The following is a 12,474-nucleotide window of genomic DNA, read 5'->3' on the forward strand; positions in this document are numbered from 1 at the left end:
TCCAGTAAAAAGTATTTATTATTTCAATTACAATAAGCCTCATGCGTAGGGTGAAAAAATAGTTACAAAAAACCAGCCCCTTCCATCCCTCCCTTTACATATAAATATTAAAAATCCCTCTACGTCTCTGCTTTGTCTAGAGCAAGACAACAACATACAGCACCTGAGCTCCTGTCAGTGCTTTCCCCTCAAAACAAGTATTAAAAACATCCCTTAAAGAAGTCCCTCAGCCCCATCCTGATCACTTCTCACACTGGTACCAAACCAGCTGTGGAGGGACAGAGTTTTGGGGGCACATGGTGCTTTTGGGGCTTGCAGTTTCCCGAGCAGAGGGCAGGCTTGGCATGAGAGAAGCAGCGGCAGGAACCGCCTGCACTTGTCTGGGAAGCTTTAGGGCCAGGAAATCCTGGCTGGCCTGGCTTCAGAGGAGACAGGAGGGAGAACAGGATGCTTCATCCACCCCATCACCACCTTGGTTACATCTTTGGTTACGTCAATTTTTCCCTTTACACTCTGAAATTAAAGCTAATGCCAGGAGCTGCAGCATCCCAGCACAGCCTCTGTGACTTGCAGCATCCTCCAGCCCTGTCCCCAGGCCTGCTGTCCCTAATTTTCCCATCAGCATCCTCTGAGGATAGTCCCTCCCCAAGAAACACAGGATCCAAGACTGGAAAGTTATCCACAGCCCTACCCAGCTTCCCTGGCCAAGGGACTGTCACCACAGGGTACTGCACCTACAGCTGCACTAAGTAAAAAAAATTAATAAATATACTAATCTTTTACTAAAAAAAGGCTTTTAAATGCATTTTCCCTGAAAATTTCCAGTGTATTCCACAACACATGAAAAAAATATATGTATTTCCCCCCCCCAAAAAAAATATATCTTAAAATATTTTCCACCCTCGTGTGCGCATCTTTGGAGAGAAGGTGGTACATCATTTGTATTTAGACACGCAAACAAACCTGCTGCTGCTGGGGGTTCTCTTTATCACCTCCAAAACAGAGGGGGTTTCCGGGCAGTGGGTCAGGCTGGAGCCCTGTGTGTGTAAATACAGGCAGTGCCCACGGATGCCTGTGCCTCGGCACTCAGCCCAGTCACGGTGGGAAAGAAGAGACCCCCAAACTGAAGCCATTTCACCAACAAGCAGGGGGATGAGGAGTTTTCACAGTGGATTGAACCTTGGACAATGCCAGGGGCACAGACACTGCTCCGGTTGAAGAGTCGGGCTCTCCGTGGCATGGAGAAGTGGTTTGAGCCTCAAAGGACTGGGGAAGCCCAGCTGTTGGCAGAGGACAAAGCAACCAGCCGCTGGTTCCCTTGGGCACTCGCCCATCACCAGACTTCACACTTCTTGAGGGGGTTCATGGGGGAGCCCGGGGGGCAGCTGAAGTGCTCCGCAAACTCCTGGGAGTTGGAGACTGTGCCGATGACGCGGAAACGCGAGGGGCTGTGGGGGTCGGTGATGAGCCCCTCATGCGAGCTCTCTGGTGTGCGAACTGAGCACCACACCTGCAAATGGAGCACAAGGGGCATGACACCCATCACCATGGGGCCAGCCTGGTGCTGAATCCAACCTCTCTGCCTGCGTGATGGGGGCCAAAGCAGCTCGAGCTGCAGCTTTGTCTTCCTTTGTAACCAGCATCACCCCAATCTTGTTCTCCACCCACAACACCATCTCTGGAGGACTCCGTTTTGCCATCACACCCTCCCAACCCCATCTGGGCATGCTCCACCTCCAAAAATCTGTGTGCCCACCCTCCCAAGGTCACCACATGACCTACCTGTGCAAAGCCAACGAAGAAGAGCTGGTGGTTGGTGAGGCCGAGAGTTGGGAGTGTTTCTTCATCCCCATTCTTTTTCAGCCAGTTTTGATATGCCTGAAAACCAGCGAGCACAGTGGGCTCAGGAGACAACACAAATCCTACCACACCGTGCCCCCCTTCGAATCTCCCCAGCCCCGTGGTCCTACCCGGTAGGCAGCCTTGAGGCCCCCATTGTCAGCGATGTTCTCCCCGAGGGTGTGCTTGCCATTGACTGCCTCACCGTTGACAGTGTAGTTGCCATACTGCTCCACCATGCACGCTGTCTGATGCTTGAAGGCTTCCACGGAGGAGTTCTTCCACCAGGGACGCAGGTTGCCATCTTTGTCATATTCCCGGCCTGCAAAAACACAGTGGATTCTTCATCTAGTATCTGTCACCCCTCCAGCTGCCTACCCACCTGGCCATGGTCGTACCTTGGTCATCGAAGGCATGTGTCAACTCATGGCCTACCACCACACCAATCCCACCAAAATTCAGAGACCTGCAGGAGGGTAATGCAGAGGTTAAGAAAGCAGCTTCTGCTCTCCACAGCCATGAAACTTAGCCAAAAATTTGGATATAGGAGGAAAGCTGGGCATCCTGCCCTCTCTGTTTTCCCATGGCTCTTACTTGGGGGACGCACGGGTATAAAAGGGGGCCTGGAGGATGCCGGCAGGGAAGACAATCTCATTCTTGGTGGGAGAGTAATACGCGTTGACCGTTGGAGGTGTCATGCTCCACCTGCAGGAACACAAACACGACCAACATGGCAACACAAACCATCACCAGTGTTTGCTCCAACAGCATCCACTTTTGTTGCAAAGCTGTTGTCCTAAATTTATCTCCCCAAAACTGGCACAGGCTGGTGGACACCAAATCCCAGTGCTCCAGATATGCTGATATTCCCCACTGAGTACAACAGGGAAGTGGAGCAGAGGACTTACTGGTCCCGGTTTGGCGGTTTCCGGAGCTGGTCAGCCGTTACCCTGGCTGAGAAGTTGTAAAACTGCATGACATTCTCAAAATAGAGGTCGGACACGGCCTCGTACTGCAAAAGAACAAGGCGTGAGTGGTGTGTGGTGATCGCCCAGCCCCATTCTTCCCTTCACGGTCACGTCTGAGCGTCCAGAGCCAGCAGAGTTATGGCTTCTCCTGTTTCTCCTCCTCTCCAACATCTGTGGAGTCTCTGGAGGGCAATGAATCACCATTACGGAAAACGGCTCCTCCTTTTCCCAGGCAGGGATCCCAAGAGCCCCAGCCACCCCAGGACTGGCTCACAGCTCTCTGAGAAGTCCTGAGAGAAGGGCCAAGGACATCAGTGAGACCCTTCTGGAGGAAACCTGGGGTTCAAGGCTGCCCTGAGGCCATGATGATACAGACACATCCTGTACGTCCTATAGAAGACCCAGGGGACGAATCCGACCAACTCACGTCATTAAACACTTTATCCAGCTCCTTGGGGTCCATGATGAATTTGGGATAGCCAATCATGTTGTAGATGGCATCTGCCTAGAGGGTGACAAGGACCAGAGTGCTCTCAGTGCCAGGGATGGAGGACAGGCTCGCCCTGTTCCACCATCCTCCACCCTCACCCTCTCCCCAGCACAGCCACCAGCGCCTCACCTTCTCTTTGGCTGATTTCCTCGTCTCTTCATCCATCCACTGCAGGGTCTCCAGGCTTTCCTCGAAGGCAGTTTTAATCTCTGCAATCATTTCCTCCGCCTAGACAAAACAAGGCAGCACAGTGTCAGTCCAAAGAGCTGGCTTCCTGTCCCAGAGAGGTCAAGGACCTTCACACCACAGGGAGGAAGAGGCTGGGAGGCCAAGACAACACATGGTGAAAAACCCTGCACACGGAGATGCACGGTGAATGCAATAGGGTGGACAGAGAAACACTGTCTGCCTTGACAGTTCCACCATTGTAGAGGCTTTCCCAGCACCGGGACTCGCACGCTGCTGTCTTGGGGACGTACCACCTGCTTGCTGTCCTCAGCAAAGGTGGCCTTGACAAACATGGCCCCCAGGGCGAAGCCCAGGTTGTTGTCCGTGTCACTGATGCAAAACTTCCAGCGTGGGAGGCAGCTCTGCATGGGACAGGAGGTGGTCATCAGTGGTGGCATGGAACAAAGCCCTCCACATCCCCACCCCTTGCTCCACCTGGCCCATCCAACCCTCTGCCACCCCAAAAGCTGCCCCACATCTCTATTGTTTGGATGCCGCATGAGAGGGCCTCGACATAAAAAGCCATCACCATTTTAGTGTGATTATGGGGCACTAGGGACTTCACCCTCACCTTCTTTGTCCCATACATCACTTCCATTAATTTTTCCTCAGCATCCCGGAAGCGCTGGTCAAGGAGTGGGCTGGTTTTCCGCACCAGGTTCCAGATCATGTAGTTGTTGAGGAGACTATGGTGAGAGGTGGTGAGTAGGCAGCAGCACATTCCTGCCCACCCTGGGTACCTGGGTCTTGGTACAGGCTGGGGATTCTCACCACTTATCCGTGGCCAGGATAAGGTCAGAGACCTGCTCCAGGTACTCCTTGGCATAGACCACAACGGGCTCTGACTCGTTGAGCTCCACGGGGTAGAAGACCGTGGAGAGAAAGGGCATCCAGTCCACAGCCGGTGCCAGCTCCTGCAAAAGCCACAGCGCTGCTATGGACCTAAAAACCATCGCAGGGGGTGGCAGCTGCTTCTTCAGCTGGAATTGCCTGTATCAATCCCCATTTGATGGATTCAGCTGATTTTGCAGAGGCCAGTTCCTGTAACAGCAGCATCCTTGAAAGGTTGAAGGGGAGTAAACAATTTCCTCCCACAAAGAAGGAAAATAAAGTGGGGTGGGTGTCAGATGTTGACACAAGTTACAGCCCTTCTGAGGACATTGGGACCAGGCTGACGTCCAGGGGCAGTAGTCCCAGGAGGATTGCTGCAGTAGACGGTTGCTAGCCCCAGGGGTGGTCCAGAGGCTGGGAGGAAGGGTCAGGGTAGGATTTCCCCAAGGAGGACATAGGCCAAGCTGTTGCACAAGAGCTTCCCAGGCTGTGTCAGCTGGTGTCAGGATTCCCAGAGGAGCTGCGTCACCTTCACCCATCCACCCTGCTTCCCGAACCACAGCAGAATGGGGAAGCTCGCCAGCTCCATTCCTACCTTTAGGTCTCCCGCTGTCATTTTATGGTAGATGACTTCCTCATCCCGATGCTTCTCCTGCGGGATGGTGATGTTGGCCAAGGCCGTCTCAAAGTCCAGGATCTGCTGCATCTGCTGCCGCGTCGACTCCTCATCGGTGCCTCCCAGGAACATCCCCAGCTGCACCATGTAGTTCAGGTACCCAGCGAGCACCTGCACGGTGGGATCAGCATGGCAGGTGCCACCCACGCACTGCATCCCCCCAGCCAACCCACATTTCCCCTGACACCCTCACCTTCTCATTCTCCGTCTTGTTCAGGTAGTAATCCCGCGATGGCAGGCCCAGCCCCGACTGATCCACCTGGATGACATTGCTGTTGGAGTTCTTGGAGTCGGCGCTGACGTAGACGGAAAAGAAGGGCGAGGTGCGATAATGCACCGTCACCTCCCGCAGCGTCTCGTTGAAGTTGTCACCGGCACAGGTACCTGTGATGTTCCAGCCACCCAGCTGGGGACAGACAGCAACCAACTTTTGAGTAAGAAACAGCCACCTGAAATTGCGTCGATATTCCCTCAATATCCATCCTGGGGGGAAACATCTTGCAAGGGGGCTAAAAAGCCCCATTATAGGATTATAAATCTCTGCCTCTGCCTGCCTGACCTGGGGGATGCTCTTCTGCAGGAAGCACCAAGAATGGAGTATGGACGGTGCTGGGACTGCCCATGACTGAGTTTTTCCCCACATTTTGAAGAGGGAAGATGGCTTTCCCACAAGGACTGGGACAAACCTTTTGGATGAGTTCCATGAGCGGGGTGGCACGCAGCTCCTCGATCTTGCTCTCATTCATGCAGGCTTGGTAATAGCGCTGTGCCTTGCGCTCTGCCTCGCTGGACACATTGGCCGTGGTGTTTTCTGTGGGAGGTACCCAGGGAGAATCACATGGGGCTCCAGGGATGGGCATCTGCTGGACCCAGAAGGATTCGGCCACATTTTGGGCAAGGCTAGGCTCCAAAAACGCACCAAGGATTGTCCCAATAGTCCCCACCATGCCCCCAAGGGCATCCCATTGGCCCCATCCCTTCCTGGCCTCCTGCCTCCCTCTCCTTTCCCACCCACAGTTACTGCTCCAACTCTTTGGGGACAAAAGACAAAGAAAGAAAAAACAAAAAGCATTTTTATTTTTCCAGCAGCTCTGATATTCCCAGCATCATCCAGCCCTGCGTCCTGCCCTTGCCTCTGTGCTGGTGCCCCCTAGACCTGTATTATTTATTCCTGCAAAAAGGAACAATAAACCCATTTTTCTCCTCTGCCTCCAAAACCTTCCTTTCATCTCCCCAGCTAAAATTCTGCTTCCCCAGAGTTTTTGGGGTTTTTTTATTTATTTTCCTGATGACACAGCTTGCACCTTTGGCTTCCCAGCTGTGTGGTTTTATTAACTAAAGGTCCCTCAGCTCCAAGGAATTCAAGGAAATGCCGACCACGACCACTTGGCTGGAGGCCCAGTCTCTTCTCCCAGTAAAACCAGCGCCAGATTTCTGCGGGAAAAGCCAGGGATGAAGCTGTTCCCGCACCACCCCCTTTCTCTCAAAAGACAACACTCTTCCCAAACCTTCTCTTTCCAGATAATCAGCTCTGGCGCAGTGGAAAGTGCTGATAAGGAGCCAGTTGTTTGCTCAAAGCTTGAACAAACCGTCCTTGCTGGTTGCTCGGATAAGCTGATCTGCTTCGGCATTCGCACGCAGAGGCTGAGCCCAGGACCCTCCCTTTGCTGGGGGAGTTTTGGCCCCCAAAAATGGCCATACTGGCAGCCAGCCCCCCAAAAGGCTACTCACAAAGGCTGGAAGTTACAGAACAGGAAAAATACAGATCCTTGGGATGATACTGGGGCACTACAGCCTCTGGGTGCAGTCTGGAGCGCACAACCTGAATTTCAGAGCTCCTGGGAATGCCACCATGGGGTTTACAGAGCAGAGGCCTTTTCCCTACTCAGCACCACAGACTAGCAACACCACAGTCAAAAATCTCAGGAGCATCTAGGAGACCAAACACAGCCAGGATCCATTTCTCAATGTCCTCACAGCATGTGTGTCACAGACCGGTTTGACGCTGGAGTTCAGTTCCAACCTCGTATTTCCATGCTTATGTTTTTGGCATCCCCGGGACCCAACAGGGCCCCTGAGCATTGCAAGGTCCCACTGCTCCCACGCACTCACCCAGCAGGTGCTTCATGATGGCCTGGTTGTGCTCCCAGAGGTTGTTGAAGGTGCCCCAGCGCGAGTGACCATCGGGGAGGGGGTTGGCCTTGATCCAGCCCCCGCAGGCGTAGCTGAAGAAGTCCTCGCAGGGATTCACCGCACGGTCCAGCGAGCTGAGGATGGAGCTGGTGATGGAGATGCAGGCTTCCGACAGGCACACGGCGGGTGGCCCTGAGGGGGCAGGGACAGGTTCAGCTCCTCTGCTGCAGCAGGATGAGCGGCACCACAGAGTATCCTGCCCCGAGCTGAAGGATGCAGGCAAACACACCACTTGGTGCCTGAGCATCCCACCTTGTACATTACCACCCTGCTCTAGGGCAAGCAGTATGGACTAGCATGCTGACCCATGTCTGAGCATCCTGCCAATCACCCCATCCCAGGGCAAGCATCTCATCTTATGCCCAAAGATCCTGCCCAGTGCCCAGTCACCCACCCTGAGGTGAAGGAAACAGAGAAATGGTCCAATCTGTGCTCAGGCATCAAGCTCCAGAATAAAGGATCAGAGAAATACCTTATGCAGCATCTGAGCATCTCATCCTGGGGTGAAGGGGTGCAGGTGACCATCCTGTCTTGAGCCCAAAGATACCACCCCACACCTGAGCATCCTCTGAGATACCCAAGAATCCTGTCCTGGGGTGACGGGTGCAGGTAAGCCTCCCACCCTTGCACCAAATTTCACATTCTGCGGGGCAGATCCCCAGCAACCCACTCTGGTCAAGGGGGCAGGATCCCTGTGCAGTCGTTTGCTCAAAGCTTGAACAAACCATCCCCACTGGTTGCTTGGATAAGCTGCTCTGCCTCGGTGTTCGCATGCAGAGGCTGAGCCCAGGATCCTCCCTTTCCTGGGGGGGGTTTTGGCCCCAAAAAAACGAGCAAAGGACTTACTGGCTCTGTACTGGAAGATGAGTCCCAGCAGACAGGCCACGAGCAGCACCGCCAGCACCCCCACCAGCACCACCAGCTGCTTCTCAGCGCGTGTCCGCTCGGCCCAGCACCCCCGGCTGCCCCGTGAGCCGCGGAAGTTCACCTGCGGGAAGAGCAGCGTTGTCTCCCCACTGGCAGAAAAACTCACTGATGCAGCCCCCATTTTGCTTCCCGCAGCAGAAATTTAGCCCCAACAAGGGATCCGTCACGGATTGGGCTGGGAAAGGCAGCAGCTGCCTTCCAGAAACCAGGCAGGAAGGGCGGCACAATGGCAGGAAAGGGAGCGGGATGAGCGCTTTGGAGGGCTCACCTGCTGTCCCGTGCCACCCTGAACCCTTCCTCGAGCACAGCATAACCCCACGGCTGTCCCTGTCCCCACTGCCACCACTAGGACAGGGTGGGGGCTGCATCAAAAAGTGTCTTAACAGGATACTCCCACTCAGCCAAAAAACATCCCCAGGAAACATCTCGATGTGACCGCAAGCGGAGACGGCCCCGCCAGGAAAAGTAAAAACACATTTGGGGCAGAAACCACCATTCTCAAGACTGATGGAGATGGGACTGGGGCCACGACAGAGAAGGTCTCTCCAGCCCTGAACCTTCCCTGGTGAGGCTGGACACTGGCAGCGGTGGGGTTTTTTCTTGCCACCCTTGGCCCTCTTTAAGCTGCTTTCCCACTGCTTGGGGAGGAATTAACCTAATCCCCTTTTGTGTGGGGACAAAACTCCCAGTGCTTCGATAATTGCTCACCCCAACCATGCTGAGAAGGGGTTTGGCAGCAGAAAAAGTGGGAGCTGGAGTGTTGAAACAGTGCAGGCAGGATATGGCCCTGCTGGCTCCCTGTGCCAGAAAGGGAGCGAAGGGCAGCAGTGGCAGGAGCCAACATGGCTCTGCCCGCACTGGACTTTACCCCCCAAACACTGGTCAAAGGTAGAAAACCCTTCTGCACCCCCTTTGCTGCTTGCCAGGACACAAAATCCCCTTTTTCCTCCCTAAAAGACACATGAAGCTGTACCTGAAAGCCATTGGGGTATCCATCACCATCACCAAGGGACTCCAGGGGGTCTTCATCGTCCAGCGTCGCCCGCTTGTAGGTCGACATCTGCACAGGGAGATCAGAGGTGCTCAGTGGCCCAGGAATGAGGAAGAAGATGAAGGACAAGGAAGGTTTACACACCTTTTAAAGCCACCTCCTCCTCCGGGGAGCAAAATCCCGAATAGCTCTGAGGTAGCAGAGCACTACACAAAGCCGGAGGATGGTTATGGAAAGCAAAGAGGGTCGGAGCCAAGAGCTGAGCAAAGCCCGAACCCGCCTCACTTTCCCCCGGGGCCGGGTTGTGCAACCTCCCCTTCAGCCTGGAATAAAGCCGGATCCACCTCCGCCCAGCAGCGGGGAGAGCGACCCCCCTAGTGCCAGGGAACCCCGTAGTGCCAGGCACCTGGGAAAGGCTGGCAGCAGAGAAAATGGCTTTTCTCCCTGACTCTCCCGGCTCGCTCGTGCTCTACGTCCCATCTGCGAACCCCGCGCACCGTGAAACAGCCGGAGACGTCCCTGCAAGCACCCAAAGGCGACAGCACCAGGAATTTCAGCTGTGGCCGGGCTCCCTCCCGGCGCCGTGTCCTCCGGGCATTATCTTGTGCCTGTGCCCGGTTCTTATCTCATCCCCGGCAGAAAAACAAGGAAAACCTCACGGGTTGGCAGCCGGCCCTTATCGTGCCGCCGCCGCTTCCTTCCCCTGGCACTGCCCTGCCATCCAGCCAGATTGTCTCCTGATGGAGCAAACAACCCTCCACTCCCCACCGAGGGGCTGAGCACCCCAAAATCCACTGTGACTCTGCCACCAATGGCCCGAGCGGCACCACTCACAACCCTTCACCCACAACCAGCGCAGGGAGGGGGTTTAAACCCATCTGGATGTCCCCATACCGCTGCCATCAATCCCAAAGGGATGAGTTGATCCAAACCCCACACAGCCGAGCCTCAATTTCTCCTGGCAGAATGAAAGCACCGGTTCTCAGCCTTGTTTCCAATAGCAGCATTCCCAAACCTCCCTTTGCACACTTAATAACAAGTCTCATCGTCTCCCCGGATCCCAAATCCCAGCCTCAGTTTAATTAACCACAAAACCCACCTGGGGAAGAAAAAGGGTTAAAACAAAGAGGTGGTTTCCCTCCTTGGTTGTACCGAAATCTCTGTTTGCAGCCCCAAAATCTCCCCTGGGCGGCTGCCTGGAGCCTGAGAACCGTGAGGCGAAAGAGCCTCAACTGCAAGATTTTATCGTGGGGAAAATCTCTGTTTAGATCCTATTTTTTCCCAACCCCTTTCACTTTTTTCCACCTATTTTAGTACTTCACACATGGCTGAAATTGGCAGCTCCGGGCACAAATCCCCGCTCACACGGTGGGGGGGGATTCATGAAGCCTCCACGGCTCTGCAACACTAAATTCCTGGAATCCCAGCTTTCACTCCATTTCCTGAGGAAATGCAATCTTTTTTTCCTCAGCGATCCCCCACCCCGCCTACCCCAGCCTGAAAACCAGGAAAAAGACAAAAAAATTAATCCCTTTCTGTTCTCCTTTCACAAGAGATGTGCTGGCTCAACCCTCAACCAGCCATCAGAGAATCCAAACTGAGCCTGAGTTCCCCCAAAAAAACCCCGAGAGGCACTGGGATCGACCCCCAGTATCCTTAATTTGAGGGGAAATCGGGCCCGGGAGGTATTTTTAACACTCATATCCTTCATATTGGGGGGCATAGTAGCACTTCGGGGTGCTCCCCACCCTCTCCAGCAGGTGAAGCAGGAGCTTCACCACTTTTTGGGGGGCAAAACGGGGCAGATTTTGTCATACACCTCCACCCTCCAAGCCGTTATTTACTTCAATCCAAATAAAAACGCATTCTCCCCGCTCCAACAGGGTGGGGGGCACCCACACTTTAACACCCCCCCCCCCCCCCCCCCCGCGCACGGGATTTTCACTCTCTTTACAACTTACAAAAACCTCGGCATTAAATAGCCTGGTTTTACCCCAAATCGCTCCTTCGCTCTATAAACAATAAGCCCCACGTGCTCGGAGCCCGCACACCCCCAGGAAGGCCCGGGGGGCCCCCAGCGCCCGGCTCTGCCCCGCCGGGGGAGCCCCTCTCCGGTACCGGGCACCTCGAGCCTCCGCCGGCTGCTTTCAATTCCCGTCCGGGCGCCATTTCGGAGCAACCGCGGCCACGATCGCCATGGCGATTCCTCACCTCCCCCCAGCCCCTCCAACGCCCCAACTCCACCCTGAGCCCCCCAAGTCACCCCCGCGCCCCCAAAGCCCCGCCTGGCAAAGCGGTGCCCACCCGCCCCACCCCCAGCACCCATGGGTGCCCCCGCACCTCTACAGCGAGCGCCCAGCGAGGCTCAGCTTGCTAATTAGGATGTCCGGGGGTAATTAGCAACTCCTGGTGTTAATCAGGGGTGCCGGTGTTAATCAGGGGTGCTGGGAAAGGGTTTTGGGGGAGCTCCCAGTTGTGTAGGGGACCCTGACTGCACATTAAGTAATTTTTTAAGAAAAGCTTAAAAAGCAGCCAAAAAAGGGTTAAACTTTACCGAAAAAAAAGAAAATAGGGAGGAGTACAACCCAGTTTGGGGGTGTTCGCGAACAGCCCCACAAAAGTGGGTTCAGTTGGGTGGGGGGCGCCCCCCTCCCTTTGCAGATGAAAACAAGGTGCAAACCCCCGCGGGTCCAGGTCAAGAGTGGATTTGGGGGCGGCGAGGGGGTTGAGGGGGCACCCAGACGGGAGCACCCACTTTGGGGTCCCCACAAGGTGACCCCACTGGCCACAAAGAAAATGCTGGGGGGGGGGGGGGTGAGAGGGGCACCCAGGGGTGCTCGGGGGGGCAGCGGGGGTCCCTGGGGGTGTCTTGGGGGGGTCCCTTGGGATGCAATGGGGGATCGCTTAAGGGTCTAGTGAGGGTCTCACAGAGTCCCTCGGGGGTCCAAAGGGGGTCCCGCGGGGATGCCGGGGTACCCCGGGATGCAGTGGGGGGGGGTCCTATGGGGTTACAAAGAGCATCCCACGGCAGATGCATCACCCGGCGCCCCGCTTCTGCCAAGCGGCCCCTACTCAACCACCCCCAGATTTGGGGGTGTCGCTGGGCCCCCTCACTCACCATGGCCGTCACCCCACTCCCGCCAGCCCCGGCCCCGATGGGGCGAGCGCCCGCTGAGCCCCGGCACCGCTCGTGACGCCGCCGCGGCCTAGCGAGGGTGGCGAGGGTGACGAGCAAAGGATGTACCTGGGATGGGAAACCAATGGGGCCGCGGAGGGACGGGCTTCCCGCACGCCTCCTTTAACTCTTTCGGGGGGCCCCAAGCCCCGTTTG

The 12,474-nt window shown here is 55.5% G+C and overlaps 1 protein-coding gene across 3 annotated transcripts; it reads right to left on the reverse strand.

The window, feature by feature from the left end:
- On the reverse strand, positions 1–12,332 carry ECE1 (endothelin converting enzyme 1). 3 transcript variants are annotated; one of them, XM_053962896.1, is made up of 18 exons: positions 12,262–12,332; positions 9,126–9,212; positions 8,072–8,213; positions 7,145–7,357; positions 5,719–5,843; positions 5,226–5,438; positions 4,952–5,143; positions 4,297–4,439; positions 4,097–4,211; positions 3,777–3,887; positions 3,427–3,525; positions 3,235–3,312; positions 2,748–2,851; positions 2,434–2,544; positions 2,238–2,305; positions 1,971–2,161; positions 1,783–1,878; positions 1–1,510 (listed from the first exon to the last, which is right to left on the reverse strand). In XM_053962896.1, exons 1-18 carry the CDS (start codon positions 12,262–12,264, stop codon positions 1,334–1,336), a joined length of 2,268 nt encoding a protein of 755 aa, XP_053818871.1. In that variant the 5' UTR covers positions 12,265–12,332; the 3' UTR covers positions 1–1,333. The 3 variants fall into 3 exon arrangements, with proteins under 3 accessions (XP_053818871.1, XP_053818873.1, XP_053818872.1); XM_053962898.1 differs by lacking the exon at positions 12,262–12,332 and adding an exon at positions 11,269–11,287; XM_053962897.1 differs by lacking the exon at positions 12,262–12,332 and adding an exon at positions 9,288–9,615.
- Between the last annotated feature and the right edge of the window lie 142 nt (positions 12,333–12,474).

The sequence above is a fragment of the Vidua chalybeata genome, chromosome 22 (genome assembly GCF_026979565.1).
Source record: "Vidua chalybeata isolate OUT-0048 chromosome 22, bVidCha1 merged haplotype, whole genome shotgun sequence".
Lineage (NCBI taxonomy): Eukaryota > Metazoa > Chordata > Aves > Passeriformes > Viduidae > Vidua > Vidua chalybeata.